General features: G+C 35.6%; 1 protein-coding gene across 16 annotated transcripts in view; it reads left to right on the forward strand.

The window, feature by feature from the left end:
- Unc79 (unc-79 homolog, NALCN channel complex subunit) overlaps window positions 1-25,931 on the forward strand; it is a 258,968-nt gene that overhangs the window by 47,631 nt on the left and 185,406 nt on the right. For all 16 annotated transcript variants that reach the window (XM_015495035.2, XM_048799242.1, XM_048799233.1 and 13 more), the window contains 4 exons: window positions 1,706-1,876; window positions 10,359-10,451; window positions 18,853-18,908; window positions 19,657-19,786. In XM_015495035.2, coding sequence (XP_015350521.1) covers window positions 1,706-1,876; window positions 10,359-10,451; window positions 18,853-18,908; window positions 19,657-19,786 — 450 coding nt within the window. The remainder of the gene's footprint in view (window positions 1-1,705; window positions 1,877-10,358; window positions 10,452-18,852; window positions 18,909-19,656; window positions 19,787-25,931) is intronic.

The following is a 25,931-nucleotide window of genomic DNA, read 5'->3' on the forward strand; positions in this document are numbered from 1 at the left end:
GTGACGTGGAGTTCTTGCCTAAGAGTTATTGAGGGTTGGGTCCTGAGACCAGACATTTTAGCCAGCTTCCTGTGGATGCTACTTTTGCACACTGAGACTGAGAATCCTGCACTGTGGTAGAGGTTGTGTCCTCTTTCTGGGTCTGGGGCCCTGCAGGGAAAAGCATTAGGTAGGGCTTTTGTAACATTTCAGCTAACATTCTCAGGGGATCTTGGGCATTCGCTTCCTCTCTCCAGGTCTCAGTTTCCTAGTATGAAAAAATACTCTAGGTGAACTCCCAGACCCCTTGGGTTGTTAATGTTCTGCACTTTGGCTACAGGGCTCAGTGGAAAGCAGCTAAGGTTATCTTTTATGGTAGTCTCAGATAACTCTTAGTAAAACACCTGTGAATTTTCCATTTCATTGATTTGAGCCCAGGGATTGACTGATCCTGGCTCCCCAGTATGCAGTGTGGCCATGTTCTCTCCATTGTCAGTTGATAGGCCTGCTGAGATGCCAGAGTAATTCTAATGATAATCAGAAATGACATTCAGGATCAAAATGACACAAAGGAGGTAAATCTGCAAAACAGGCAAGAATCTAATACTTTACTATTTCTATGAATGCAAATATGATTTGTCAAATCTTGGCTGATGGCCTACATTTTGGGAGGTCCAGAAATATGAAAATGTACATTTAGTATAATGGAATTTGGTCTACATGCATTCTAACGCTAAATAGTTGTGGTTTTACTAATGTCCACTATTTTTACTTCTTGTGCAGGTAATAATAATAGTAACTGTTAACATTAATAGTAACAACTCATATTTGTGGATTGCACATTATGTGCTATGCTAACCTCTTTACATTTATCACATTTAAAACTCCTAACAATCCTAATGAAGTGAGGTAGGTATTGCTACTATCCCCATTTTAAAACTTTGATAAGTTATTATTAGGAGGCACGCACTTCTATGGTGACTGATGACTAACTGCACAGGATCACACAGTGCTAGCTCATAATTTCCTTTCTTTGGTGTGTGTTGGATTTGTTACTGTATGGAGGTTAAAAATTACCTCATGGGGTTTAGGGGTTATAGATCAGTGGGAGAGCGCTTGCCTAGCACATGTGAGACACTGGGTTCGGTCCTCAGCACCATCTAAAATAAATTAGTAAATAAAATAAAGGTATTTTCTTAAAAATTACCTTGTTGCCTAGTATTCCAGATGTAGAACCATTGTAGCTTTGATTGGTGGAGCAGAAATAGCCTAGTGTTATCTCTATTCCTACCTCAGTGACCTTTTAAAAACTTTCAGTGGGCAAATAATCTAACATCTCTATGCCTCAGTTATCTTGTGTAAAAATAAATGGAGGTAAGAATGCTGGAGGGATTCAGAAATCATTTTACATTGGAAAGTGCTTTGAATTTATGAGATCAAAAGATGATATGAATATTAAGAATTTCTTATGATTTATATGATATTGAGAAAAATCTCACATAATAGATATTTATATTTCTTAATATATTCACTCATCAGTCAATTATTGACCAGCTCTTGTACACATAGCACACTATACCAAGCAGTATGTTTCAGAACTCTTGATAGGAAGGAGACTATAGTTGCTTATAATTTAGATCAACTCATTAAAACTTAAGATGTAAAATTAGTATATTTTGTTAATGGGAAAATATTCAGTGACTGATTACTCAATTTTGTTTTGTAGATCTTGGACAGTCAATATTTTATACAACTACATGTTTGCTACCCTTTCTCAATGATGATATTCTGAGTACTTTGCCCTACACGATGATCTCAACGTTAGCTACCTTTCCTCCATTTCTGCACAAGGATATTATTGAATATCTTAGCACATCTTTTCTACCAATGGCTATATGTAAGTTCAATCTTACCTAATACTAGATTATTTTTACGTATTGTACAAATGAAAATTGCTTTTGCTGTTACAGACTCTTGATTTTTAATATTTTAATGGAATCACTGACTATGTACATATGCTATGATTTAAATTCAGTCATTTCAGTATTAACATTATGATGAAAATCAAAGAAATGAAAGACAATTATACCTTAGAATTGTTTTATTCACTTAGTTTTATTTTATAGAATAGGAAGAAAGAAGAGGTCAAAGAAAGTCTGTATTTCCTAGTTATAAATTACAACATCTTTTGCCACATTAGAAAAAAGGTGAGAGAGTGTTGCCTCCAATGTAGAATTCTTTCTTTTGTGTCCTAAGGCAGTAGGCTCTGGTGGAAAGAGCAACAGGTAGAGTTGGCACTTGTAGATTCTGGTCCCAGCTCTGCCCCTAATTTGCTGTGAGATGGTGGGCAGCTCACAGAGCTGAAACCCCACCCACAGACTGATCCATCAGCTTTCCCTCACAGGGGTGTTGTGATGATAAAATGAGTCAGAATTTTTGAAAACAGCTAAGGAGTCTGTATACAGGAGTCTGTACAGAACTGATTTAAATTCTTTTCCACTTTTAAATACTCGATTCTGCTGGCTTATTGGACATTAAAGCAAACAGGAAAAACATTGGGTTGTGGTCTTTATGATCATGTTTCTTCTAAAGTATTCTTCAAGGAAATGGATCATAGATTGATCTGTTTGTGCGGATGATCTGAAAAGATTGTGTGTTTAGGAGTCAAACAGATCTAGATTCCCCATCTCAGCTCTGCCATTGGCTAGTGTTTGACTTTAGGCAAGTTAGTTAATCTTTCTGTTTCTTACCTGTAAAATGAGAATAGTATTCATGGAGCTGTAGTAATCATAGGCTGTTGTGATGATTAAGACGTTAACCTGGAACATTGGCAGAATGCTGGCACAATACCTGCTAGCAGTAACGTTAGTCTACTTCTCTCCTTCCTCAATTTTTGTCTATAAAAATAACTTTAGGGGCTTGGGTTGTGGCTCAGTGGTAGAGCGCTTGCTTAGCACATGTGAGGCACTGGGTTCCATCCTCAGCACCACATAAAAATAAATACATAAAATCAAGGTATTGTGTCCATCTGTAATTTAAAAAGTAACTTTATTGGGCACATTTAGCTCCTAGTGGTCATTTTTCACCATTTTAATTTTATGTATTTACGATCTTATTAAAGTTGTTGTGGTGTATCAACAGTTGGTAAATATATGCACTAATTGAGCTATATTTGTTTATTTTAAAATCAAGTTTAATTTTAGGTATGGAATTGTAATTTTCATTTTTTTTAGAGTTGACTTTTTGCCTAAATTCTATAGTAATTTGGAAAAACTAGCAGATTTGTCATATCATTCAAATAATAGACTATTTGGTCATTTTCTTTTTTTGGTTCTCTGTAAACTTATGAACAGGTACTTGTTTGTAGATATAGTCTTAAAGTTGTATAGAGCTATTCTAAAATAAACAATGTTGGGATGGGGATGTAGCTCAATGGTGGAGCATTTGCCTAGCATGTATGAGGCCCTGGGTTCAATCCCAGCACTGGAAAAAAAAAAAAAAAGCACTAGAAAAAAAATAGAAAGTCTTGTTTTTTTGAATTATGGCAGGTGAGGCTATATCTTTCTAATAACTAATCTAATTTACTGTATTCCTACTTCTTAGGAATAAGTTAATAATTTTGGGAGAGACATTGAGTATATCAAGATTCTGAAGTTATACTTAAAATTGATCAGGTATTGTGGAGCTGGCCATTCATTTCATCACACTTGATTTTTAATTTCTACTTAATTAGAAATACAGAACCTAGAACACTAATTAACTTGAAGTCAGGTTAGAATCCTTACTCATAAAAATGTGTGAACCTTGTCAATTGAAGAGATCAAAATAGTGAGTCGAGTTTACAGAATTTGTGTGAATTTTAGTGTTGATTAGAGGAATAACTTGGTGTTCATTTAAAGGTGTGAACAAGTTGCTTCATGTCTCTGGAACTTAATTTTTTTTAATTTTTTTTATTAGTTGTTCAAAACATTACAATGATCTTGACATATATCATACATTTGATTCAAATGGGGTATGAATTCTTATTTTTCCCACATGTACAGATTGCAGGATCACATTGGTTATATTTTTCAACCTTAAAGGAGGTATCTGGAAAAAAATCAATCTGTGAGGTTATTTCTGGCTTAATAGTCCTAGGTTAAATCATATTTTATATAAAAGGCACATGGCTTCCTCTAATCTAGTTGTTGATATGGTTCATGTATTTATTTTATTGTCTGAATTTAGTCTTTTAGTTTTAACTTGGATTCTTATCTTCATTTTGGTAGTTCAACATTAGACAATCTTTGTTAGCTTCAAATCTTCAAGAATAAATTGTAATGCTAACTTTTATAGTTGCATTTTGTTACACTGTTCAGATGCTGCTTTTGTGTGCTCATTATTTCACAAAGTAGGTATGAGATAGATGCCAAGATGGAAGGGATCTGGTTCCAGGTTACTCACGTCAAGTTGAATTGATGTGAGAATGTGGGACTGTTCATTGTAGGGACCTTGTTTTTATTTTCTGGTGGTTGTTTCCATATCTAGAAATTCTGAGTAAAAAAACACACACAACACAGAAGGCTTTAAGTTCTCCCAGAATATTTTAATTTCAGTACCAAGGAGTTAGGATAAAGATGTTGCCCCTTCCTTCCTGCTTCTCTTCCTCCCTCCCTCCTTCCTTCCTGCAGTGCTGGTGGAACCCAGGGCCTTCTGCATGCTGGGCAACTCATCTATCACTGAGCTACACCCCCAGGCCCAAATGTTGAGTCTTTTATATTCTTGATAAAGTGATAAAAGTCTTTAAGACAGAAGGGCTCTTTTAAAAAAATCTCTTTGGTGTGGTGTTCCTAAGGTCAAATGTAAAACAGACAAATTTTCAGGCATTAAATGATTATATCATTGTCTGTATCACCTGGATGATGAAGTTCTGAGCTTTGGAGTGAACCCAATGAGATATTACAGCTCCTTCAGATTAAAAGGCCTTTATGTGTATCTCATTTGTCCTTTATGCCATCTTTGTTGGTAAACTATGTGCTGTGCTTTTAGTTTTAAGTAACTCCTTTTGAAGTTCTGCAGAGCAAATATCAATTTATTTATTATTAAATTTCCCTTTTATATAACCTTCTTTTTTAACTCCTTCCATAAATAAAATATATTTTCTTTATTCCATATGTGTGCAATATGCTTTGTTTATTAAAAAAATTAAAGGAGTTACTAAGAATTGAAAAAAATTATTTCATGTCACCATGGAAACCTCTCTTTTTCCAATAAAGGATCTGTGATTTGTGAATTGAATTGAAATGTGGATGTTTGGAAGATAATGTCTTCCAAAGAGAAAAAGCAGAGAAGAGAAAAAACTAATTCCAAATGAACCTTAATTGATGCAAACAACCTTGATTTAAAGATACTAATAAAGCTGAAGTATTATATCAGTTCAAGATGCTGCTAGTATATCCTAGTATCTTAGACTGTGCAGGCAAATCTGGTTTCTTTTCCAAGTTAGACTTTCTGAAAAGTCAGTTACCCTCGGCAAAAATAAAGATTTGTTCAAATCTTTGCTTTGACTTAAAAGTAATTGTGTGATTTAATTGAACGTCTGGTCCCAGGCTGTTGGCCATGTGTCATTTGCTCCATTACTTTTATATAACGTTTTTTAAAAAACTATTATTGTATAGGATGTGTGATGTTTCCGTGGTCTTCTAGAGATTAATACTTTATGGAAAAAAAGTTAAAAAAAGAGTGCAAGATACTGATGATGTTTAGTAATATTTAATATATGATGTCTATTTTATTAGCTAATGATTGTTTTTATAAGTCAGGTCTTCTATACTTTAAGAAGACCTTGTTGAATTTTGAGAAATATTTTAGTACTGGAGTTTGGAAGAACTGAATATAGTCCTTTGGCAGTTGGCAAATGTCTCAACCTCATCAAACATTGGTTCCCTTATAAAATTGTCAATAATCAAACTTCCCTTGTCCACATCCCATGTTTATTGCAAAGAAAAGGAGATAAATAACATGAGAATGGCTTTTGAATATTCTATGACATTGTACACGTGTATGCATAATGGATCAAATGGGTAGTCAGATCACAGATATGTTAAATCCCATTACTAATTTTAATATTTCACTGCAATTTCCATGTTGCTCTGAAATTTTATCATCTTAAATATTGCTTGAGGTAGAGGGCCATCTACTAGTGGGAATTTATTTGTTGTATAATAACTGTCATTATTATGCCAGATGTTGTGCTCCTAGAACATGTCAGAACATTTCTTCAGTGTTGAGGGCTGTCCTGCCTCTATGACTTTGCACTAACCTGCACATCTGCAAATATTTTAATAGACTTAACCTACTGAAACTCAGGGTCATATTGTCTTGTCTTTATGTGTCACTAAAATGCCCTTCTGAAAAGTGTGGCTGTCTTTTGGAGAAACCCTCTCTAGTGGAACACAATTAACTCTGCTCACACAAACCCAAGGCACAAGTGCAGAAGAGACTACTTTTCAATTCAAGTGATGCAGTATGGAGAAGTTCAGGAAGTGGCTCTGTTGCGTACACCTGAATGTGTCTCTTCTTCCCAGATGATTCTCTAAGACCAGTGGGGTTTATTTCAACATATGTCAACTCAGGCCACTTCTTACCATCATCTCTCATGTGGACCTATCCAATGAGCTGGTCCTCTGTGTTCCTTTTTAACTCTCCCGAGGGCCACTGGTCCTCGTAACTCACCTCTCTGTTCCTTTTTTAAGCCCTGCTACTGCCTGTTCACTAAAAAGCCAGAACTTTTCTCCAAGCATGTAAATCAGATCATGTCACTTCCCTCATCCAAACCATCTATCTTACTGTCACTCTTAAAAACCAATTTCAAAGTCCTTAGTTGTCCCACAAGGCCCTCTATAATCTGGCTACTGCTTACCTTATTACTTTAATTACTGCCTGTCTGTGTCCACTCTTCACTATGCACATCACCTTTCTGCAGTTTCATAAAGGTACTGAACTTTTGTGTTTTCTCTATGTTTTCTCCTCTGTCTCAATGTCCTTCTTCCAGATGATCTCCTGATTTGCTTCCTTATTTTCTTTAGGTCTTAGCTCAAGTGCCACATCTTTCTAGATGCCCTTCCTTTCTTTCTAGCTAATATAACTCCTGGCATTATCTTCTCTCTTCTCTCTTGCCCTGCTTTATATGTCTTCATTAGTAAGACTGAAGAGCTGAATTTTAAGTTTGATTCAATTTTAATTTAAATACCATCAGTGGCTTGTGGCTATCATATTGGATAACACAGCTCTAGCATCTAAGTTCCAGAAGGAATGAGGACTTGTCTGCATTCTTTACTATTGTATTCCCAGGACTCAGAAAAATGTTTGATGCATAGGAGGTATTGAGAACAATACTGGTGAATGAATAAGTGACTAGAACATTGGCTGTGAATCCAGTGTGATTTGGAATATAGTCTCAAAAATTAGATTGCAAATAATTTTTTCTCTCTTTTATAAAATGACTTTCCTTGTATACTTACTTTTTTTTTGGTGACAATCATAAGAGCTCTACATGATAGTACATTAGGAACTATAAAATGCAGGAGCATATTAAGAGATTTATCTTATCATGGAAAGAGGGGTGTTGGTAATGATTGTACTGGTGGTGCTGAGAAGATAGGGAATAAGACTGGAAACTTTTTTTTTTTGAGTATGATATTAAGTGTAAAATTTTCTTATTTTTTTGTGGTGCTGGGGATTAAAATTTTCTTATTTTGACTATCTTCTATTGTACATATTTTTTTAACACCCTCTTGGGGAAAAACTGCACATCTGTTTACATTATGCCTTTTAAACAAAATTCAATAAATAGTGTGTACTTGTGTTTGTTTATTAAACAAGATTTGCAGTTATTTTGTTCAGTCTAGTAGAAGGCTGTGAAATTGCAAGGTACCGTCTGTTTATATAAGTATTAGAGCCAATTTCCTAGGGCCAGAGCCAAGAGAACACTTTTGGCTTTATGGCTGGTCATACTTGAAGGAAGAGCATAGATTTGAAGGGGTAACAGGGACAACCAAAGGTTGCTGAGCTATTTGGGCAGTTCTCCAAATAGACTTCCCCTAAATCATCTGAGACCGTTGGGCATCTCTCCCATTTTTAAAGGCCTCCAGGCACATTGACTCTCAGCCTCTCTTAGCTATAGTCTTCCTGATTGAGAAATGCTTGTTTTTAAAAAAATTTGAGATGAATTAAACAGAGGTGAAAATAATTGTCTCAAAAAGAATGGAGATACACAAAAAGATACATTCCTTCTTTCTTGAATATGTTGGAGACTAGACTTTTTTCTCTTTCTTTAACAAGGGACACAAAGAATATTGTCTTATTCCTTTTGGTTATAAATGAGATATGTCCCCTATGTATTGTAATTTTATATAAAATAAAGCAGATTTTGAGGTTTTCTGCCAATTATTCTTCTACCCCTGGACATCTTACTGGGCCTGTCCTTTCTTATTTCTCATCTCTCTACTAGGACCTCTCAAAAGGAAGCCCTTGGCCAGCTTGCATCAGAGTCACCTGGTGTGCTTATTAATTTGATATGTCTTTCCTGCTTCCCAGACTGTTATAATCTCTAGATACGGGCACCCAAGAAGCTGAATTTGAAAAAGCTCCCTGGCTAAAGCCTTAGAGCAATGCTGTCTTGTTCTTTAAATGTGCCTCCAAGTTCTTTTTCCTTAATTAATTGTATTTGATTAATCAACTTTGTCATCTAAGAACGGTATACTGCTCTCCATATCTCTGTTTAATTATTAATGCTTATTTATACTGTATAGCCAAACTAATTTATCTACCTGAATATTGCCTGCTTGGTGGGTTAGGAGCACTCAGCTGCCAGTGACTGAAAACAAACTCAATGGAATTTAACTATGGATTTACTTTGTTGGTTTGTTTTTGTAAAGCTTTTGTGAAAGCAGCCATCCATTATGGGTACTGAAAGTTCTTTGTGTTAAAAAAAAAAAAGAATCATGTTAAACATTGTTTCCTTTATTATATGACAGATCTTTCACTGGTGTTTTGATGGTTCTACTATCACATGTTTTATAAAACTGTCTTATCTTTTTGAATGTAAATGAGATATGTTCCCTGTGTATTGTAATTTTATATAAAATAAAGCAGATTTTGAGGTTTTCTGCTTGCTGGTTGTTGCCAAAGTCATGGTATTTCATGTTCAGGAAATTGAGAGTTGCCTCTTTGAGGGTTTTATACTTCCTGCACACCGTTCTGTTCATGCTTGACAATTTGCCACATAAACCTAGGAATAAGAGGTATCTTGTACTTTTGCAATTATTCCTCAGAAAAGGAGAATCATTTTACATTCGAATCCTAATAAAGATCTTCCTATTGTGGATTCTTTCTCAATTACTGTGCTTGGGATAATAAAGTACCCTTTAGAGACAACACAATACTTCAAGTGACTTCCATCAGTGCTTGACGTGAATCCTTAAAGGAGTTATTTGATGTACTCTATTAAAAAAGACAATAAAATTTAATATAGTGTTCAATATTGCCATGAAAAAACCACTTAAAGATGTTTTAAAAGCAGTATGTAAATGGAGATCATGGTTTTACATATGTAAGACAGGTTTTCAATAAAACAACTTTTGCTCTGTGATTGATCCTTGTTGATGTGGGATAAAATGTCCAGCAATGGCATTATTCACAGATTCAAAAGGTGCTTTATTTCAAACTCAGATGGATTTGAAGATGGTAAGTTTTGTAAAACTTAACAAAGTAGTGATTCTCATGATAAAGAAGACAATAATGATAAAGTTACATATGAAGGTTTGAATAAAACTGATGATTTATGAGCATTGAAAATAATTTTAAAATTAATATTGTATTTTTATAACATATGATTTAAAATTTCTATATGTAACTAAGAAGTTGCATGTTATACTAACCTTATTTCATCTGCATCTCTAGATAATTTAGTAATTCAAGTTGGGTTTAAAAACATTTTACTTTTTTTATTCCTTATTGGGACAACCTTCAGTATTCCTTCTTTATATCTGAGCACATAGAAGATTTTTTTCCCTTTCTTTTCCATCTAGACATAAACATGTTGGAAGTAGTGATCATATCTGAGCATGGCTCTGTTAAAGCCATTATGTCACATTCTGGCATTGTTCCTTCTTGGTGGTACTCTGTACGTGTTTGCTATGATGTTGACAACTGTTGCATTTGTATACAAGGAAAATTTTATGAGTTTTATTTGTGTAAAGTTTCATTGGCTGACTGGGACTTTCTTTTCTTAGTTCCCATGCTCTATGTGAAGCAGCAAGTATATATGCATATATATGTGTATCTATCTCTCTATCTATAGACTAAATTGTGTCTAATCAAAGAAATTTTGGTTTCAGTGGGTTCCTCCAGGAGAGAAGGTGTTCCTGCCCATGTTAATCTGTCTGCATCCTCCATGCTAATGATTGCAATGCAGTACACATCTAATCCAGGTAAGTGGAAATCTGTCTTGACTAATTCCAAAACCAATCATTAAGTAAGACGTTAAATAATCAAGCTAGAAGTTTTCATGTGAGAACTTTTCTTGGTGGAATTGGCAATTGGAGGTGTGTTAGAAAACAGATTTTTGAATTAAAATAAATTTTCATTGCCTATTGTTAAAAGTAATTAGTGCTCTTGCAACTAGTGGGTTTTTTTTAGAATGTTTGAGGACAAAATTTTAGAACATTGAGGAATTTGATTGAATATAAATATATAGAAAAGTTCAATTGGAAATATAAAAATATCTAATTCTAACAACTAAAAATAACTTTGGTTAATAATTTGACAAGTTTGGTCCTCTAATGTCATACCAATGTCCTTGAACACAAACCTTTTACTACATTTCTGATTATTTCCTTTAGAATAAATTAATAAAAGAGGGATTCATGGGTTAAAGGGCTTGAAAAAATTTCAATATTCTCAATAGTTGTATTTGAAAGTACTTGTCTCATTATGACTGGTCACTGAGTATCATCATAAAATTTGTAGAGTTGAATAGATTAAAAAATCTCATTTTGATTTTTATGTCTTGGATTACTAGTGTTGTTGGACAGGTTTTATATAACTTGCTCTATTTGATTTCCATTTGTCAGTATAATTTCAGATGAACTTTGGGGAGCTGATCTAAAAAGGAGCTGACTATAGGAGTCATATGCTGAGATATGAACTCAGTTTTTTTTTCAGTTATTGTTTATTTGGAAAGGAATAAATATTATAGCACTGTTTTAAACCTTCTGTTTAATTAAGTAGAATAATAATTGAGATTTTGGAGTTTTTGACTGAAGAATGAGGAAAATTTTTTTTTTCCATTTCAAAATCTTAATGCTTCTTAATCTAGAGTGTTGGCCTTGAACTTTTTTTTTTTTTTAAATTGAGATGATGTCTTGCTATTTTCCCTAGGCTGGCCTCTAATTCTTGAGCAGAAATGATCCTTCCACCTCATCTTCCAGATAGCTGGGATTAGGAAGTACACTAACTCACCCAGCTCTCATCCTTTGCCTTAGTTTGTTTGGGCTGCCATAACAAAAATACCATAAACTGGGCAGCTTACACATAACATTTACTTTTTATAGTTCTGGAGGCTGGGAAGTCCAAGATCAAGGTACTGGTGGATTTAGTGGTCTGGTGCTTCCAGATTCACAGATGGTCATGCTTGTTCTGTATTCTCTCATACGGAAGGAGCAAGGGAGTTCTAATTCCATTAATCCCACTCATAAGGGCCTCACTTCACTTCCTAATACCATTACATTGGGTGTTAGGATTTAACATACGAGTTTTAGGGGGATACACATATTCAATCTTTGGCATTCTATCACTGTCCCCAACCCCAACTTCATGTCTTTCTGACATGCAAAATACATTCATTCCATTCTGACAACCTCAGAAGTGTCAATTCATTCCAATATCACGTCAAATGTCCAAAGTCCAACATCTCATATAAATATCATCTAAGTCAGATGTAGGTGAGACTTGAATTATGATTTATCCTGAGATAATTTTCTTTCCAGCTGTGAACCTGTGAAATCAAATAAATTATATGCTTCTAAAACAAAATAAAATGATGGGGACTTGGGTTGCAGACACCCAGTGTGGAGCATTTACCTAGCATATGAGGAGTACTGGGTTTTCTTCCTAGCACCATCAAAACAAACACAACAGTGAGACAGGCATAGGATGGACATTCCCATCCAAAAGAGAGAAATGTAAAAAAAGAAAGGAGTGACAGGTTCTATGTAGGTCCAACACCCCAAAACATTAAACTTTAGGCTTGAGAAAAATCTTTGACTTGATGTTCTTCCTTACCAGCAGCTTTGCTGGGTAAGGGTTGGGCTCCAAGGCTCCAGGTGGTCCTGCCTCATGGATTTAGGGAGCCTGGCCAGCATGGCTCTCCTGACATTTCCCGAGAAGGGATTTCTATGATAATCCTGCTGCCATGTCAGTTTTCTGCCTCGGCCTGCTCTGACAGGCTGGGTCCTGTGATCATGACTCTCTTGGGCTCCACTGAAATCAAGGTGGAAGCCCTCACAGCTTTGTCGGTGCAGCACATGCTATGTTGGGGACAAAGGCACTTCACTGAGGAGCAGCTGAAGCACAAGGCACCAGAGTGTAGGAACTGGAAGCAGCCAGCAGTGAGGTGGGCCAGGTAGCAGGTGTGAAGTTCCCCAAGTGTGGGTGGCTTCTTCTTTTCTTCTTCTCCCCCCCCCTCCGCCCCCGGTATCTGGGATTGAACCCAGGCACACTTATCCACTGAGTCACATACCCTGACCCTTTTATTTTTAATTTTGAGGCAGGGTCTTGCTAAATTGCTGAGGCAGGCCTCGAACTCATGATCCTTCTGCTTCAGCCCCCTGAGTTGCTGGGACTATGAGTGCACCACTGTGCCAGGCAGCTCTGAGGATTCCTAAAGTGTCATCCTCCCTCATCTGGGGCAGCAGCTCCTGCCTTCTCCTGGGAAGGCTGGCTGTCGTTAGTTTCTGTTCAGTAGACTGTTTATTAGTTGCTTAGTTGTGCCCTTAGTGTTCTCTTCCTAACAAGTTTTTCTCATTCTTTTAATACAGATAAGCAGAGAATTTCCCAAATCTTTAACTTTTGCTGCTTTTTTGATTACCATTTCTGTCTTTAAATCATTTCTCACTTCAGGAATTTTACTGTAAGCAGTCAGAGATGCCAGGCTGCTCTTTCAGCATTTCTCTAAGAACTGTGCTCAGCCAGATAGCCAGTTTCATCACTCAAAAATTCTACCTTCCACCAAACACTAGGACATCAGCATAACTCAGCCAGGTTCTTTGCCACTGTGTAACAGGATGGCCTCTCCTCCAGCTTCCAATATTGCGTTCCTTATTTCTGTCTGACACCTTATCAGTACCGCCTTTACTGTCCATATTTCTACCAACATTCGTTCAGGATCACTTAGGATTCTTTAAGAAGATGGAGGCTTTCTCAATGGCTCTGTTCTTTTTTATCTGAAACAGTTAAAAAGGTCCATTCATAGCAATGTAGGCTTTTCTAGAATGTACCTCAGATGAGATCGGGCGCGTTCAGGGTGGTATGGCCGTAGACTAGAATGTACCTCAAAACTCTTGTAGCTCCTACATATTACTTAGTTCCAAAGCTACTTCTGCATTTTTCGGTGCTGTTATGGCAACACCCTACTTTTCAGTGCCATTTTTCTGTCTTCCTCTGTTTCAGATACTATAACAAAAATACCTTAAGCTGGGTGGCCTGTGTGCAATAAATACTTATAGTTCTGGAGGCTGGGAAGTCCAAGATCAAGGTGCTGGCAGATTCAGTGGTCTGGTGAGGACCCACTATGTGGTTCATAGACAACCATCTTTGTCTATGCCCTCACATGGCAGAAAGAGCAAGGGAATGCTGAAGCCTCTTTTATAAGGGCATTCATGAGTGTTCTGCCCTCATGAGCTAATCATCTCCCAAAGACTCCCACCTTCTAATACTACTACTAAGTTTAACATGAATTTTGAGGGAGCATATTTAGTCCATAGCATTTTTTAAGTATAAAATGATTTATGATTATCATATGGATTTAATTAAAATGTATGTTTGGGGGAATGTTATATCTCACATTTCACTGTTTAGCTTCAAGGACCATCAAAATATCATTTACATTTAAGATCTGTTATGTTCTGAAAAAAAAACCCCTTAATTTGGATCTAGTTAATTAAAGTCTTACCATGTAATAAAAGATTGTTACTCATTTATGTATTTAATTTAAAAATAAAGTCTTATCATGAAGCCTAGATTCTAACATTGAATGGTAAAATCCTGTACTTTGAAGTACTTTGAGGTACTTTGTATGTGGATTTGTATCTGAGTTTACCTACAAATGACAGTGCAGTGCGGAGCAAGTTTTTTAATTTTCCCAAGATCATGTGTCCTCATCTATGAAATGGGAATAATTCTTCTTACAGTACTTTAAAATGTTGTTTTGAATTTGTAGTGAGTTAAGTATAGGTAAAGTGCTTGACAGTGACTAGCACATTGTACCAAATAAAAGAAATGCAAATTCTATGGTTTCGCATTTTCTTCATAGAATTGAATATTTTTATCTGAATATTTTTATCTCTACTGTGATCAGGTAGAATTATTTATCAGATTATTTCCAATGTATTTTCATATGTTCATGGGAAATGCTTATAACCAGCTATTTTATACTAGGAATTACAGTTCTGGCCCCAAATAGTCTTGTGATACGGGAAACAGTTAAAAAGTAAAGCAAAATCCACTGGGGCCGAGTACACAGACATCATTCTATTGTTTAAATTTTTTTTCTTAATCTTATGGCTTGTCTTTTTTAAAAAATTTTTTTATTTGTTTTAATTAGTTACACATGACAGTACAATGACCTTGACATATCATACATTTGAATCAGGTGGGGTATAATTTCTCATTTTTCTGAGTGTACAGGTTGCAGAATCACATTGGTATATACACACAGCAATAATAATGTCTATTTCATTCTACTATCCTTCCTTTATCCCCATCCCCTCCATTCCCCTCCCATCACTTCTTTCTATCCAAGGTGATGCTATTCTCTTTTTTTTTCCCTCACATCTTCATACATGTATTTTGTATAATGATGAAGGTCTCCTTCCATCTTCCGTGAGATTCCCCTTCTCCCTTCCTTTCCCTCCCACTTCTCTTCCCTATCTAGAGGTAATCTTCTTCCCATGCTCCCCCACCCCTTATATCAGAGAAGACATTCGGCATTTGTTTTTTTTTTTGGGGGGGGGTTTGGCTAACTTCACTTAGCATAATCTGCTCTAATGCTATCTATTGTTTAAATATTTATTGGGAGAAGCAACAAGTGGCAGCTTGTTTCTTTTAGCTGATTATGTGTCAAGGACAGAGAAGAGCACTTCCTCAAGTAAGAGGCATTGATTGAATCACCTCCATGTACAGGATTCTCTGTTAGAAACAGTGATAACCACACAGAAATACAAAATATGACTCTTCTTGTGGAACTTATTTAATTGGGTCAGTTAGGCATATTTATTTAAGTCATTAATTAACCATGTACAGGTTATGTGAAAAGTGCCAAATAAATGCTATAGATGGTGTTAATTAATCAGGGGGGAGAACTCTATGAATTGAAATGATCAGGAAAGGCTTTATGTTCCTTGAGCAAAGAAAATATGGATAGAGTTTTGATTGATAGGATAAGTAAGACATTCTGGGAGGGAAATAGTTTAAACAGAGGAACTTTCCAGGTCTGTTCAGGGGGCAGTAGGTGGAATACTACAGAGGTTCATGTAGCAGAACATGCAGACAGACACTGTATAAGAGAAAGTGTCTTGGAACATGTGTACTTAAACACTCAGTGGTGGCTTAAAGACAACATTCCATTTCTAGAGTAACTATTCAATACATTGTCACTGAGTATGGGACCCTATGGTTAATAAACAGAGCAGATCCCACCTTCATCTTGTGAAGCATATCACATTTTGGAGGAGGGGAAATATATTAATCAAATAATTATAAAACCAAGGATAAAGTTTCAGTTGTGACAAATGCTTGAAGTACCTTGTATTATAAAACTCTATGAAAGGAAATTTTGCTTTTGTTGAGGAGTTTGGTGGGGGCTTCTCAGAGGAAGCAAGTTTTGGTACAAGAATTGAATGATGAGTGAGTTGTATTAAGAAGATCTACAGGATGGGAGTGAGACAGAAGTTAAGATGGCAGAATCTTGTGTCAAGAAGGAGCCTGGCAAGCCAGTGAGACTGAAAGATCAGTGTAGATGGAACTCTAGGGGAGGGCTAGCTAGTATGAGCTGAGAGTTAGAGAACATTCAGGATGTTGTAGGCTGTGTTAGGCAAGAAGTCCTCTGTTTATATCATATCTAATGGGAAGCCACTGAGGGGTTTTAAGTAGATGCAATGGAGAATGGAATGAGAAAGGGCCAGATTGGGTATAGATGGACTGATAAGGAACTCATTGCGTTTGTTCAGGCATGCATGTCAAAGGCAAGGACAATTGAAATAGAAAAAAAATGGATCTACTGAGAGCTATTTATGAAGTCAAATTGATAGGACTTGGAGACACATTGGATCTAGTGGGTTTCTTCTGACTTGCTCTAACTAGACATGGAGGTTATATTCATTGATAAATGAGGCACCAGAAGATGAGGCTTCTGAGGGAAGAGCATGAGATCTGTTTTGGACATGCTGTGTTCAAGAAGCCTTTGAGACATCTCAGAGGAGATGGTAATTAGGTAGTTGTGTTATAGTTTTGGACCTCAGAACAGAATTCTAGACTAGAGATAATGAATTCTGAGCCTACACCTGAGTGTCAAATGACCTTCATCCAATTTCACATAGATGGCTTCTGTAGTTAATATGAGTGTGAGATTGCTTGGGGGAGAGTACAGAATGAAAAGTAGAGTGTTTCTTGGACCAGGCCTCTAGGAACTCCAAAAAGAAGTGGACCTGTGGAAGAGGGTGAAGTTGCCAAGGAGATTGAGAGTTACCTGCTTAGCTAACAGATACTTTAAACTACATGTACAAATGTGTAACAAATCCCACTATTATAATATTCATATATAATTATACATAATTATAACAAATCAATTAAAAAATGAAAACTGAAATAAAAGCTACAAAACACTTTTGTGGTTTGCTCAGTAGGAAGTCTTAAAGTTAGCTCTACAGTATCAAGGGCTGAGATAGCATCTTCGTGTTTCCTTAGTCTTTCCCTCATGTTTGTGCAATGACTGCCACAGTGGAGGTCATTATTTCCTCAGACAACCACATTCAAAAACAAGATGAGGTAGAGTCGTTAGAGAAAGGTCTCTTGGTAGGCACTTTTCTTTTAATCAAAGAGGAAAACAATATGAGAAGTTCCCTAGAAGTTTTCTCTCTTAGGTCCTACTGGCAAGGATGGAGTCCTGTGGTTGCAAGGGGATTTGGAAAAGTCTGTGCATTGGCAGATGACAGGGAAAAGGGGTTGTTGATAGCAGTGTCCAACACAGGTGATAGGAGAGGGTCATGTCACATCAGGAAGCCATGGGAAGAGAGTGATTTAAAAAACCGACAGTGGTCAGCAGCATTGAATGCTGCTGAGACATCAGTGAGATGCAGACTGAAAACCATCCACTGAACTGAGTGCCATAGGGTCATTGGTGGCTGAAGTGAGAACAATGTCAGGGTCATGATGGAGCTGGAAGGTAGAGCAAAAAGGTATCTAACTAGGATGACAGTGTCTTTACTCCTCAAGTGAACATGGGAAATCAAGGGAGCTTGTTGCTGTGTAGCTCTGAAAAAATTCTTTCCCAAGATGGAATTACTGCTTGCTTTAGTCAGCTGTTTTGCTGCTGTGACTAAAAGATCTGACTAGAACAATTGTTTAAAAAATGTTTATTTTTTAGTTATAGGTGGACACAATATATTTATTTATTTATTTATGTGTTGCTGAAGATCAAACCCAGTGCCTCACACAAGCTAGGTGAGCGCTCTACTGCTGAGACACAACCCCAGTCCTGACTAGAACAATTTTAAAGGAGGAAACGTTTATTTGGGGGCTCACAGTTTCAGAGTCTCAGTCCATAAAAGGCTGGCTCATTCCTTGGGGCTCTAGGTGAGGCAGGACATCATAGTGCAAGACTGTGAGGGAGGGAAGCAGCTTACATGGTGAATAGAAAGCAGAGAGAGGTCTCCACACTCCAGATACAAAATATACACCCAAAGCCCCAATTCCCACCTCCTTCAATTACCCCTCAGTTAATCCCTATTGGGATTAATTCACTGATTGGGTTAAGACTCTTATAACCCAATCATTTCTCCTATGAATTTTCTTACATTGTCTCACACATGAGCTTTTGGGGGACACCTCACATCCAAACCATAACACTGCTCAGGTGATAAAACTCTCATTCTAATCCCATCAGTCTGTCAGTTGCTATCTGTCCATCTTTGGGCAAGATAGGAAGTTATTTTCTGAATTGAAACACAGTGGGTGTGAGATAATATGCCATAAAGCTTTTAGCCTGAAACTTGGTACATAATGAATTCTCAATAAATGAGTTTTCATTACGATCCTGTTTTCCCTTCTCTGTAGTTCTTTATTGCATTGATTCAAGTTTATGTTGCAGAAATATGATCACTAAAGACTTTTATTAACATGTCTAGTAATATGATATGTGTCATACTTCTCAAAGACCTTGAGTAAAGCTTGATAAGTCAAGAGATTATGGTATTTTTGAAAATATGAATGTGTGGCGATAAGTAATTAACAATTTAATGATTGGAATTGGAAATCATATTAAAATAGTTTATGTATCTCAAAGGATGTTTGTTTGGTATTTACATTTCATGTGCACATTACATTTTCTTCTTACAGTGTATCATTGTCAATTACTGGAATGCCTCATGAAATATAAACAAGAAGTCTGGAAAGTAAGTTTGGGGTCAAATTTAACCCATAGTCACTACATTAATTTATCTAAAATGGTAAAAATTATTTGCATATTGTATCTGTTGCTTAGGTCAAAGTTATTGTTGTCTTAGTTTTCTTATGTGGCAGTGGATATTCTTTTTTCTTTACTAAACTATCATTTAGAGCAGTGTCTTGACAGATAAAATAATTAAATACATCTTATTCTTGAAATTAGGCAAATATTATGCTATATGACATGTATTTTTTTTTTTAATTTGAAAAGTTGAGAATCTGCTTTCTTTCAAATAGGAGATGTGAATTGTTAAGAAATGTGATTAGGAAAATATTTTTTTAAACTGATGTATGTTATTCTAAACACTTTCTTTGAGTTGGGGTGTCGCTCAGTGGTAGAGTGCTTGCCTAGCATGTGCAAGGCCCTGAGTTCCATCTCCAGCACTGCAAACAAAACAAAATCCCTAAAATCTTTCTTTAAGATGAATCTAATTTGGGAAAAATTTTTATAAGATAGTGTACTTTTGAATTCTGCCCGGAGGGATCATTTATAGAAGAACAAATAAATGAGCAAATAATGAATAATTATAATGCTATAATGTGGTCTAAACTGTGAAGCACACCTGGATGATGGATTCCAGGAAAGTGACCCACCTCACCCTCTCCACTGGAATTCCCACTGCTCTAGTAATAGTGAATGAATATTTATTTTTATTTGATGGTGCTAAGTCAAAATATGCTTCCTGTTTCCTGTAGGACCTTTTGTATGTTATTGCCTATGGGCCTTCACAAGTGAAACCTCCAGCTGTGCAAATGCTTTTCCACTATTGGCCCAATTTAAAACCTCCTGGGGCAATAAGCGAGTACAGGGGGTTGCAGTACACAGGTAAGAAGAGAAGAGGCCTGTGATGCCCCGTCTTTATTTCTCCTATGCCACATGTGGCTCATGGATTTTAAAAAAGGTCTTGCGGGATTATATTTACTGTGCCTTTAAACACTGTCATAAATCCTTTCTGAAACTAGGTGGTTTAAAAATAAATTAACTGGCCAGTTGTGGTAATCCTAGCTACTTGGGAGGCTGAGACAAGAGGATCCCTTGAGCCCAGGAACTGGGGGCCAGCCTAGGAAACACAGCAAGATTCCCATCTCTTAAAAAAAATACAATAACTAAAACCAATTTCAAAAGTATTTATGACATCATAGCAAACTGCCAAAGTTCCAATCCCATTTGCTATATACAGCTGGCCTACAGTTGTAGCTATTGATAAAATTAATCACTTCATAAGCCTGAATGGTAAGAGTAGTACTACGCATTTGCTCATCATTTAGCAGAAACTCCAGCTGGCTAATTCTGCTCTGAGATTCTTGGTAGCACTTTCAGTGGTGTTTCCATTTTATGCACTAAATAAAAATTAAGTGATCCTGATAGCACCATTGGTCAGGAAGAGTCAATAATTGATGAGTCTTGGTAATTAACCATGTGACGTAAACATTAATTTTAAATGTAATGACATATCTACCAAAAAACCTTGCAAAACAAACAAATTCGAGGTCCTACATTGTTATTTATGTTTATGTGTTATAAAAACGAAAGGGCGAAAATTCCTTATGCAAATGGAGTTTCAAAGCACAATCCTACCCCCCCAACTCCCCTACCCAGCTTAATTGAACACATATTTTTCTGAGAATGGGAGGGGTGGGTGTTTTTGCAAGGGCAGCCTTTGTTCAGATCATTGTGAGTGTGTACTAATGTTCTGAGACTTTACTAATTTGTTGGCATTGCATCTTTACAAAGGTGATTTGAGTTGGTTCTAAGAGGATTTAACTTATTTTAGGTGTCTGATTTATATTCTTGATGAAAGATTTAAAGCCAAGTGTTACTAACACCTGTTATTTGGGCTTATTTTACCCAGACTAATAGGTGGGTACAAGAATAACAAAACAATTAAGATAAATAATAAGTAAATTTTTTGAAGTTGGAAATTGGCATCATTGGTATTTTATATCATCAACAGAGAATGTTTCAGTGTTGCTAACTAGATAATATAAATGTAAAAATTAGCAAAAATGTTGAACACATTAATAGAATAAAATGTAAACTATTGAAGTATTATACACCAACCCTTTCTTATTAGGTCCCTGAAATAAGCACATGTGTGATGTTTGAATGGATAATCAACATCAAATGAAGTTTATTTATTTGATGAGTAGCTACTATGTTCCAGACACTATCCTTTTGTTGATGATATAGGAACCCACTCAAAACCAGACCTCATGGAGCTTAATACAATCTGGATATGAATCATTCATTTTATCCAACACATGTTTTTGGGGTGCCCATTATTATTACCCATTCTGGGTACTGATGGCAAAGCAGTGAATTTAACAGACTAAAGTCATTAATATCTTGGAGCTTACATCAGGTTGTGGGGGAAGGACCTGGACACTGTAAGTGCTAAGGTGGAGCAAATACAGAGAGCTGTGGGAACACATAGAAGGGTCTCTAAACCTACCCTGATGGTGGGCTAGTTTGGGGAGGTGCATTTGTTAAGGAAGGTTCTAAGTAAAGGACATTTGAACTAAAACCTGAAGTATCAGTGTGTACACACTAGATGTCAGAAGGGAATAAGTGTGAGTGGGTTAAATGTTAAGTGTGAGGCAAAAGGAAATCCATGGTTCAGAGGTGGAGGTCAAGAATAGCAGGGTAGTACTCAGGAACTGGAGTTCAAGACAGTAGAACTGTAGCTCAAGACAGTAGAGCTAGAAGAGAGCACTGAGAGGTAGGCAGAAGGGTTGACAGAGCCTGTGAATGGGGTTTGGATTTTACACTATGAGCAAAGGGAAACAAGGTGCAGGTTTAAATGGAGAAGCCACTTGAAGACATTTGCCTACCCAGAGTATCCCATAATTCCAGCGCACTGACAGTCCCCCCCACTTACTCGTGTGGCCATACTTTCTATAAAGGTCAGACAAACCTGTCTTCCCAAAATAGCTTAGGTCATGCCTACTAGGATCAGAGCATTTCTTTCATCCTCTCTTGAGTTGTCTGACTAAGACATGGTTGTCTCTGGTCCTTCTTGAAATTGTACATCCATGCTTCTTTCTGTTCATTCAGCAGTGTGTTATGGGGCACCTTCCATGTGCCAGGCCTTATCTCAGGCCCCTGGGAGGTAGCTCTCTTACAATTCCCACTCTGGTAGACCATGGCATTCCATGCAGGGAACAAAAGATCACGGAAAATTAATCATTCTGGTCTTTATATTACTATGTATCCAGCATAAGCTGTTTTCAGACATTGTTCTAGCTGCTTGCTATCTAATTTTTCAGCCTTCTAATTGAACACAATTTATGGACTAAGCTCCACAGTAGATCTTTTACACTTTCTCAATTCATCTTCACAAAAATTTTCAGCAGTAGGTTTTCTTATTTCAATTCTGCAGATGATGAATGGGAAACAGAATTTAAGTCACATGCCTTCTTTCACACAGATAATGAAGGGACAGCATGAATTTGAACTTCACATTTTCTCTTCTAACAGTGTGATGTCACTTTTATGAATTCAGTTCTTAATTAAATTTTAGCTAAAGCATTAGAATCTTTCTTCAATACTTGCTGAAATGAAAAGCATACCAAAGGATGTATAGTTAGATGGCACTGCAATCCCAAATATTCTCAATAATAAAATTTATATAGAGATAGGATTTTATGGGCTTCAAACCTCAAAGATGAAATCTTTCTTAGGGGCCAGCAATTTTTGTATGTTTTCCCAGTGATTTATTTCTTTTATGAAAAGTAAATTTAATTTTTATGAAAGGAAATAATTGCTTATAGAAAAATTAAACCAACACGTAAGAAGGAAAAAAATATATTGCCACTTAGAAATGACCACTGTTAACATTTTGGTATATTTCTCTCAAATTTTTTGACACATGTTTTAAAGATTATATTGTATAAAATGATACAAGTTTCCCCTCAACTTTTATTGTATATTTCAAATACAGAGACATTTAAGGAATAATACTGTGAACACATATAGCTTTAATAATTGTTATTAATTTGCTGTAATGTATATAAACTGTATTGCTTTTTGGGGGGGTATTGGAGATTGAATTCAGAGGCACTCAACTTCTGAGCCACATCCCCAGGCTTATTTTGTATTTTATTCAGAGACCGGGTCCTCATTGAGTTGTTTAGCACCTCGTTCTTGCTGAGGCTGTCTTTGAATTCTCCATCCTCCTGCCTCAGCCTCCTGAGTTTCTGGGATTACAGGAGTGTGCTACCGCACTCAGCTAAACTGAATTGCTTTTTTAAACATAGTTAGCAAAAATATTTACAACTTATATGAAGAAGATAAAATAATGAGGATTTGGAGATCCAAAATGTTTACTTATTTTTGTTTTATTGATATATATCAACAATATACACCAATTTTGATTAAGTATGAGTGTTAAAGATAAAAAAAAATTGGAGTCTCATATATTTTATGGGACTCCTAAGCATATATGTATAATTAAAATATTTTTCTCCTGTTTAAAAAACATACAAAAGATTATAACAAGTTTCTTGATAATGAAAATAGCCATTATATTGTTCTAAGCAGCTCTGCCTCTGTAAGGGAGAAAGTAATTACTTAGCAATTTTCTTGTTATAGTGTCCCAACTAATAAATAATTTAGCCTTTGTAGCAAAGAATACCACCAGTTGTTGTTTAGTTTAGATTTGCACTATGAGACAAAAGATGTGGCATCAGAGTTACATTTCTAAGACAGAGACTTTTGCTAAAAATAGGGAATAACTAGAAGGTTAAACTTAGGCCTGTCTACCACATATCTAACTCCACATTGGTACTGTTGGATTCTGAGTATAAGCAGAAGAAGGTCCATCAGTCCTTTACTCCTCATTATTGAGTTCTGAGTTATCTTTTCTGAGCTGAGGATTGAACTTACTGTACCACTGAGCCCAACACAGTTATCTTTTTATTATCTTGATTTTATCCCCATATAATTAAAATGTTTTAAACTTTTTTATTGGTGCATTAGACTCATGCAGAAAACCCTCAGAAATTATTTGTATGTGGAATATCTCTCACAGTGTGCCCCCTCTCAATGATTATCTCTTTCTTCTTCCAACACCAGAGATTAGATTTGTCTGTTTTTGAGTTTTATAGAAATGGAAGTATCCATTATTTATTTAATTTGTGTGTGTGTGTATGTGTGCATGTGTGTATATGGCCCTTGGTGCTGAGGATAATTGTACTTTATTAATTTTTATTGCTATAGATAGTCTATCAATAGAATTTGCCATGTTTACCTATCTCTTCCTCTATTCATGGATATTTGCGCCCATTACAAATAATACTGCTATGAAATCCTTCTGTATGGTTTTTGGTATAAAATCGCATGCAGTTCTGTTGGGTGTATGCCTACAATGGAATTACACATGATCAGAGGGTGCTCACATGTCTAACTTTAATGGAAAATATCAAACAACTTCCTAAAGTAGTTATACTAATTTTTATTCCAATTATCAGCATACGAGTATTATTTTTATCTTATAATTCCACATTTTGGGAATACTTTGTTTTGTTAACTTAAAAAATTTTAGTCATTATCAAGGATGTGTTGAAATATCTTATTGTGGTTATAATTTGCCCTTGCCGTATTACTAATGAAGTTGAACACTTTTTCATGTTATTGGCCACTTGGATATCCTGTGTATATAATCTTTGTCAGTGATATATGTCAATTATAAATATCTTTTCTTATTTTTTACTCTCTAAATATAGTTCTTATTTTTAATTTTATAAGATTAGCAATCTTTATGTTTAGTCTTTTTTATATCTTATCTAAGAAAAATTTTCCATACCCTAAAACTAACACAATGTTTTTGTTGTCTTCTATAATCTTTGCTTTTAACCTTTTAGATGTATCTGGAATTAATTTTTCTGTATGGTGTTGAGGTAATGTTCTTTTTTTCTTTTATGGATAGTCAATTGACTCAACATCATTTATTGAAAATATTGTTCTTTCTTTACTTGCTCTGTAGTATCATTTTTGTCATAAATCAGTTTTCTATTTAAGGATGATCTGTCTCTGGATTCTTTATTTAGTTCTATTTAAGGATGTCTCTGGATTTTTTATTTAGTTCAATTGGCATATTTTTCCCTTTGCCGATACCACAATGTCTTAATTACTATAGCTTAAAATAAAATATCATATCCAGGAGTGTGAACCCTGCCATCTTATTGTTGTTCTTTTCCTCTTCTTCATTCTCACCTCTTCCTGTTCTTTATCCTTTTCTATTTCCTCTTTTGAGAATAACTTGACTGTATCCAGCTTTGTTAAGTTGAAGATTTTGTTAAGTTAAATGTAAGTACAACAACCAACTGCTAGGATTTTGATTATCTTCAGATTATGTTGGGATAATTTTGATCAATTTGGGGAATTGATATCTTTATAATATTGAGTCTCCCAATCCATAACATGGTATATCTCTATTGTTTTTCCTTTCTTTACTTTTCCCCATTGCTGTTTTAGTGTTCTGTGTATATTTTTGATGTTATTGTCAACGATATACCTTTTAAAAATTACATTTTCTAACCCTTTGTTCTAATATGTGGACATGTAATTAATTTTAGTGTATTGATTTTGTATCCAGCAATATTGCTAAATCATTTTTAATTCTAAAATTTTATTGTGATAGCTTTGTTTAAAAAACTTTTAATGTATGCAACTATATTGTTATTGACAATAAAAGTATAATGTTTCTTTTTCAATTTGTAAATCTTTTATGTCTTTTTGCCTTATTGCTAAAACCTATGTTCTGCGCTCATGTCCAAGTTCCTTCATGATTTCTTCTTTGTCCCATCGATAATTTACAAGGGTAATTTAAAGTTTGGTTCTTCTTGGTCAGGTAACATACTTTGCTTTATTTTACATAACTGACATTTTTAACACTTTCTTTAGGGATAAGCATATAGTTATTTTTGTAAACATTTCTATGTACTTGAAAATTTGTATTTGGCAGTTGTTT

Source organism: Marmota marmota, unplaced genomic scaffold (genome assembly GCF_001458135.2).
Source record: "Marmota marmota marmota unplaced genomic scaffold, marMar, whole genome shotgun sequence".
Lineage (NCBI taxonomy): Eukaryota > Metazoa > Chordata > Mammalia > Rodentia > Sciuridae > Marmota > Marmota marmota.